The following is a 7229-nucleotide window of genomic DNA, read 5'->3' as shown; positions in this document are numbered from 1 at the left end:
TCGTGACGATATAATTTATAGTCTAAATTATGATTAAAATACAACAAGTCAAAGAACGAAAGTTAAACAAAACGAGTGACGTGAAGTCGCACCAATCGCCTTTCCTTTCAGATCCTCTGATTGATTATTGATGAAGCAGCTGATAAGGGCTCGCGCCGTCATTCGAGAAGAATTCCGCGCGCTGTTTGGTGAGGGATTTCATCGATAAGCTGCCCTTTGAGCAGCGCTTGTGTTTGATGTGAAGCTCCGAGAGACCTCGCCTCTCTGACTCAGTGAGTACACATTCGGAAAAAGAAGTGAAGGGAAAAAAAAGCAACACATAAAGGCTACAAAGTCGTTTACTCTGCGGGCCACGCGGGCGCAACCCTGCGATTAATTGAAAAATTAAAAAAAAAGAATCAATACAAAAAGGAGTGCTGATATCTAATATTGATTTTGTAATTTTCACACTGAAAAAAATCCTTATTTGATCAGCTTTGTTTGGAAATTAACAAAAAATTTAATTCTGCATCATAAAATAATAATAATCTAATGTTTTCTTCAATATTTTTTTCCACATAATGCCACAGCGCAGGTGCGAACATATTTCACAAGAGAACAGTTTAGCTGTCTCGTTTCCATAATTTATTATTAAGACGGTTTTGTAGGTCAAATATCTATATAAGTTACAAAGAAATAAAACGTACAAATACCAATGAAACCACAACAAACTAGCAATAGCATCAAAAGGTTTGTACAACAAAGAGCTATGATTCAAACATTTTACAGAAATATACAAGCTAGAACTACGGCGTACATTAAATTCTATTAGAAAGAAGCAGATTGCATGTGTTTCTCTGCAGTCCAGACGTGCTTATGCGTCCTGCTCAGAGACAGGTGTCCCCTGGCTATTAGTCTACGGAAACAATCTTCTTTTGTCTCTTTATATAATTTACATAAATAAATCCCAGGACGTTCACATCCAGTTTATGAGGGACAAAAAAGTTTCTTCCATTTGAGTTTCCTTAGAATAAAAAGCTTCATCGGTTTCTCTCGGGGTTTTTCTTTTTTGTTCAAATTCGTGCATGTGTGCTGAAACATGTCTTATTTTACTTTAGAGGGGATATTTATTTTTTTTAATCATAGCCGGTGCTTCTTGTCACCACGTCCTGCCATACAACAGGGCCGAGCACTGTAAGGCCGAGCCGTACTCCGCTCCGGGGGAGTTAAGGTGGGAGAGGCCGGCCACCTGGCTCTGCAGAGACGGCGGGCTGGAGGAGTGTTGCCCCAAATCTGGGGAGTGACCCGTGCTTCCCACCTGCTGGCTCTGATGCTGGCTGAGCCCGGATGCGTTGTTGGACATGATCATAACATTGCCTCCCTGCTGGTGATGTGTCTGCGTGGAGGACGTGGGTGTGTGACCGCTGCCTTGACACGGCTTGCCGTCCTTTACCAACACAGGCACGGCCACCCTCCGAGGAGATTGCTGCTGCTGTTGCTGCTGCTGGCATGAGCCGCTCTCCTGCTGCATCTGCTGCTGCGACACTTTGTCTTTGGCCTGCCTCTTCATCTTGTAGCGGTGGTTCTGGAACCAGATCTTCACCTGGGTCGGGGTCAGGTGAATCATGCTCGCTAGGTGCTCCCTCTCGGGCGCCGACAGGTATTTCTGCTGCTTGAAGCGGCGCTCCAGCTCGTAAACCTGCGCCTGTGAGAAAAGCACCCGTCTTTTTCTCCTCGGGGTGCTGGACAGGGAGCCCATGCCTTTGCCCACATCCGCCAGGGAACCGAGGCTACCCATGCTGCCCATGTTCATGCCTGACGAGGAGCCCATGAAGCGAGAAACTGGGGGAAAAGATTTGAACTTGAATTAAACACAAATCTCTATTAATACCACTTTTGGAAAAATGCGATCGATGTATATATAAAAAAAGAACTTATTTGCTATGGACTCATTTGTAGGGAAACTAAAATCACAGCTTAGCATTCTACTTTGGTTTACAAGTTAACTAGTTTAAAAATTAGGCTAATATTATGTGTTTAAATCTATAAACAAACACCATTATTAAGTTTTATCTGATTTTTAAAAGATAATTGGAGAGTTAAAATAACTCAGGTCGTTCATTTTAGATAAAAATAATACAGCAAAAACAGATTGAAACTGCTGCTGTATCCCTTTGGCTATTGGATCACGGAAAATAAATGTGCAAATATGCTTCTTTCTTTTTTTATTTTATATTATACAGTCAAATAATGAAACGCATTACATATTTATGATGATTGTCCATCTAGTTTTCTGGAATTATCAGCTAAATTACAATTTGTTAGGAGCGATTTTTCTTTTCTTTCTTTAAATATGCAGCACCCAAAAACAAAATGTTAATTTATCTCAGCGCTCGCGCTCCAGATGTTGCACTTGATGGAACATGCTATATAAATGGATGTAGGAGAATAAAAAATCAATCTTAATTGGAGGATATAATGTATTTAAACTCTATTTTATAGTGTCCACAAAATAAAATCAGATTTAAAGCGTAAAAACTGAGCAATGATGTGGATACTCACTGGTGGAGAAGCGCGGGTCGGGGTTGGCTCCGTACCAGCCGGTGGCCGCTGCGCTGCCCCTCATCCCATCCTGGTACGCCGGGAGCTCCCCCATGTTACCCAGGTTGCCGTTACAGTACCCCCCCATGGCAGTGTGTGACAGCTGGGACACACCTGCCGCAGTCATATGGTAAGCCGCTGACACAGTCCCGTTGTGGCCCATGTGGTGCTGCTGCATCGCCGCCTGGGAGACCTGCGGCTGCCGGTAGGAAGCGAGAGGTGCCCCCAAGTTGTTATTCTCCATACTTACTTTCTTATAGCTCTCCTCAAGGGGACTCAAGATATCGGAAACAGAAAAAGGAGTCGTATGCTTAGGGCTCATCGACATTGTTCTGTGGCTTGGAGAGGGAGAAATTAGAAGGCAAGGCAATCTCTCCTTCTCTTCTCTCTCCCCCTTCTTTTTTTTTTTTTTTTTTTGGCCAAAGCCCCTCTGGTTCCTGTTGTCTCAACGTCGATCCTGGTAGATGAACACGTAGAAGAGCGCCTCAAGTCGCGCCTTTAATTGGATTGAGTGGGGAGCTCGGTGCTGGCTTTGGTTTGTTTTAGCCGGGTGCCAGGTTTAAGGCTACCATCAGAGGCGGGGCATAGCCAACAATACAAAAAAAAAAAAAAAAAAACAGCTCTCCCCTCCTAGCGTAATTTCACTTAGAAGACATGTGCTCCCCTCCCACTAACAATAACATAAGCGCCGCCGCACATGATCATAAGCGCTCATCCCCGGCGCTGCTGCGGGGCGGTGTCCGCGCGCTCCGGCTTCTGCATTCTGGAGTTTGCGACTTGCTGCTGTTTGCTTCCTGACCACAATGCACTTTATTAACTGTAGTGATGTTTACGAGGGCCTCTTGAAGGAAGGAGGCCTATACGGACTTGAGAGTTGGAGAACCACTCCTCGGTTGAACTACTGACTTTTAATGGCCATGAGAGGCCTCCAGTGATTACAGGATTGTTTGTGTTATGCCTTATCGTACTCAGACATGCAAAAGTGCACTTGCAGGGAGGGAAAAACACCAGATAAGTAAATAAATATACATCGGCGTGTTAAGTGGCTGCGTAGTGATTAACCCCTGAGTTATTTTTTTCTCCTTTCTTGCGTTTGATGTCATTGGAGGAGAGCAGCGCGTTACCCAAATACAGATGCACACCCTTGTAAAAAGAGAGGGGAGAAAAATCTAGTCTGGCGGAAGGAGAGGCTCTCATGTGAAGTTAACAGTGTTCAAGTAGCTACTTTTCAGCAGCACAGGTCCAGGTAGCCCTTAGTACCGCGTCTTGCCTTAATGCTCAAGGATCGATTACAGTTTAACCCAATCATCTGCGCAATTTTACACAGAGGCACAGGAAACGGACTGTGCTTTGGCTTCAACGGATTATTGTTATTATCAAAATATGAATCACGGCTTATAGCAGGAGGAAAAACAACCAAACAAAAATAAAGCTTTTTAAAATGACTTTAAACTGATTTTTATTCTAACTGGATTTGATCAATGTGGTGGAAAATCAAGAAGATATTTAGAAATGAAATCATTTACCGAAACACACCTGTATGGTTTCAGGTGTTTCTCAAAAGATACTAAACCATTTTTAGGACATAAAATATCTACCTAATAATTTAAAAATATTTTTTTAATGCATTTTAGTTTGTCAATTTAACATACCTGACACTTTCCTCTAATAAAGTAAATCACTCATGATTTATTAAACATGGATATTTCATAAAATACTGTGTTTGAATTACAATTTATAGGGAAATTGTACAGCTCAAATCTTATGCACAACTTATTATGATTTTGATTAAAAATATATCAAGAAAAAATAAAAATGCAAAGAAAAAAATAGTTGAACATTTTCTAAAGCTTATGCATATTGTGATGTCATCAAAGGTACAGCAAAGAAAAAGAAATAGATGTCTTTCTTGATTAGTTAACGATTTACAACAAAGTACCAAAATAGCAAATCATATGTTGCTCTGTTGGTGACTAAGATAATTGGAATAATTTTATATTAAACTGTAAAAATGCTTTAAAGTTTAATTGCTAAAATTGATAAACTTCATCTTTATGTTGGGAACAAGTCCTGCATGAGCATTTTGTTAAGATTTTGTTTATATCATCTGTTGTTGTTATTACTAATTGTATGCTGTATCCAGTAATAAGTTGTGTTGTAAATCAAAGCATTACTTTAGTAAAAGTCAACAATTCCAAAAAGAACAGCTTAAGGATTTTGCTCTGGAGCCTGATACATATAAGCTGTGCTTTTTATGCTGTAATATGGTATTTTAAATTAGTGGTCACTGGGAGTTAAACGTTGTTGCTTAGAATGGTTTTATTTTTGTTCATTTTCCAGGTAGGTTTAGCTTATTGAGCAACAATGCAAAAGCTAGTCTCTTTGTGGGTAATTTGTAGAACCTATATTGATTTTAGCGTGTATCCATTCTTACCAATAATAGTGACAGAGCTATAAGATAGAAAACAAGGTGAGCTCATTCCACCTGAGGCAGCCATTGGTGAACATTACATCTTGATTGTAGTTGTCGGGGTTACTATATATATATATATATATATATATATATATTCTACCTTAGAATAGATTTGATTTCTACTGTTGTTTTGATGTTTTCTTCACTTTAGAAGAGACAATAAGAAAGATCAGCAGCAAAGAATATGTTTCTTTTTTAATTTGGTTGATTACATTCCAGTACTTTAATATTTATATCAAATATACTACATATTTATATTTATGTTAGACCCATTTTTATTGGTTTCACTATTTGTTTTGTCCATCTAATATTTCATGCATTCTTTTATCTTAATTAGTGATTTATTATGCAAAAGTTTTCTTTTCCTGAATCCTACATATTTATTTTTGGGTTTATTTTATTATGCATGATATATTATATAACGGATGTATATATATTGTTTTTTAGTAAATACAGTTATCAAACAACGTTTTTAAGATACCCAGTGAAAAACAATGTTTCAAGGATTTGGATTGGGTGAAACCTATTATCTAGGGGTCAACCTTCAGAGCAGCAGATTTCTCCAAGCCTGCACCTTGGAGAAATGGCAGCAGCACAGCGTCTTCTGGTGGCAGCTTGTCTCATCAGACCCTCGGTGACCTGTTTGACTCCAAAGGAAATTTTATCACAGAAAGATACGCTTTAAATATACAATCTAGGCAACCAAGAGCCAGAGTATGCATCAGTAAGAGTGCGCTGTCTGCAGTATCCTTTAGTCAGGGAGTTATCCAGCCTCCGATAACTATCAGTCATGTCACTTTTTCTTTTTTTTTATATCCTGCAGAGCCAATCTTTAATTAAGCACCATGGCTAAACATATTGTTTTGCGCATCAGCCAAAGCACTGGTACATAACTTGCAGCCAGCAAATGAAATTACAGCATCTCCATACATCCACGCTAAAGCTTGCATATGCATTCCTTAATTAAAGAATTCTGCAAGACATTCTTAATCATCTAAATCACTACCGTTCCTGTGCTCCACTACGCGCTCATTATGGCCAATTAGCAGCAATTAGTCCAAATGTTCCAGCTAATTTCTCAGAATAATGAAACATCAAGAAAGTGGTGAATGTGAGCCTTTGTTATCGAGGCCACAAGTTGCAGTTACTCAGCTGATTGGTACATGATATGACCCCTGAAAAAATAAACAAAAGCAAGAAGTAGAAAAGAGGACTTATTTTATTCAGAAATCACTGATTTAGTTGATATTATGGTGTAGATCCTCAGTAAGTTCCACAATATAAAACACTTTACAATATGCTTCTTATTCATCTTTAAAGTATGATGTGTGTGGATTTAAGCTGATACTATTTAATTAAAGCTGTATTCAATATTTTAAAATCACCTCTCTTGGGCTATTAAAACATGATCTTTCATACTCAAATGTTTTCTCTGGACAGTTTTAGTTCAATTTGTTAGAGGTGGACTTACGGAAAATTTTAAGTCTTGGTTCTTATTAGTCAATATTTAATATTATTTAAACAAAACAAACTATTTTTTTGGCATTAACATACATATTTACTGTACAACACATTATGTCTAAAAAAATATAAATTCTCCTGATTTTTAGGCTTTGCTGCCCAGTAGATCAAGTAGATTGAGGAATTGCATTACAAAAATCAAGGAACCTTGATTTTTTTAATGCAAACAGCCGCTTTGATCAGTTTGCATTTGTCTGATCCACAGTATATGATAGAAACTTTTTAAACTGCATGAATCATTTGAAGTCTAAATCCAAAGCATTTCCATCATCCTGCCATGGGACCTTTGAGCAAATGTCCATATATTAAGTGTTCAGGATTATGTCACTTTTAGGACTCCCACTTCAGCAGCACCAAGGCTCTTAATGAAATGTTGTTTTGGGGTTAAACACCCCCCCTTGTGGATCATTTAAGTCTCTCCACCAGTTGAACTCAGTTTCTTTTATTTCTAGTTTCTTGTATAATGAGTGTTATTCCACCATCTAGTGGGGAATATGGGGACTGGGAAAAGTCATAGTAGGCCTACTATGAAATTAAACAGACAAAAGGAGTTTGGCTATTTTTAAATGTCTGTTTTAAATGGCTCCCTTTCACTTTCTGGGATACTAATAAAACAATCAGTATTTAACCAATAAAATTGGTGCAATTACTTGCA

The 7229-nt window shown here is 38.6% G+C and overlaps 1 protein-coding gene across 1 annotated transcript; it reads right to left on the bottom strand.

Annotated features, from left to right (window-relative positions):
- Positions 1-511: 511 nt before the first annotated feature.
- On the bottom strand, positions 512-2908 carry nkx2-1 (NK2 homeobox 1). The gene is made up of 2 exons (XM_015392163.1): positions 2542-2908; positions 512-1821 (listed from the first exon to the last, which is right to left on the bottom strand). The coding sequence occupies exons 1-2, from the start codon at positions 2906-2908 to the stop codon at positions 1139-1141; spliced, it is 1050 nt and encodes a 349-aa protein (XP_015247649.1). The 3' UTR covers positions 512-1138.
- Between the last annotated feature and the right edge of the window lie 4321 nt (positions 2909-7229).

The sequence above is a fragment of the Cyprinodon variegatus genome, unplaced genomic scaffold (assembly GCF_000732505.1).
Source record: "Cyprinodon variegatus isolate N-32 unplaced genomic scaffold, C_variegatus-1.0 Scaffold576, whole genome shotgun sequence".
Lineage (NCBI taxonomy): Eukaryota > Metazoa > Chordata > Actinopteri > Cyprinodontiformes > Cyprinodontidae > Cyprinodon > Cyprinodon variegatus.
Note: the sequence above shows the minus strand (reverse complement) of the source record. Positions and strands in the feature narration are given on the sequence as shown.

What these genes read in the sequence shown, in the direction of transcription:
- nkx2-1 (XM_015392163.1), bottom strand. Translation starts at nt 2,908, where the DNA reads ATGTCGATGAGCCCTAAGCATACGACTCCTTTTTCTGTTTCCGATATC. An exon ending in CGACCCGCGCTTCTCCACCA is followed by an intron (nt 1,822 to 2,541) that starts GTGAGTATCCAC and finishes CTTTTCCCCCAG; the next exon opens with TTTCTCGCTTCATGGGCTCC.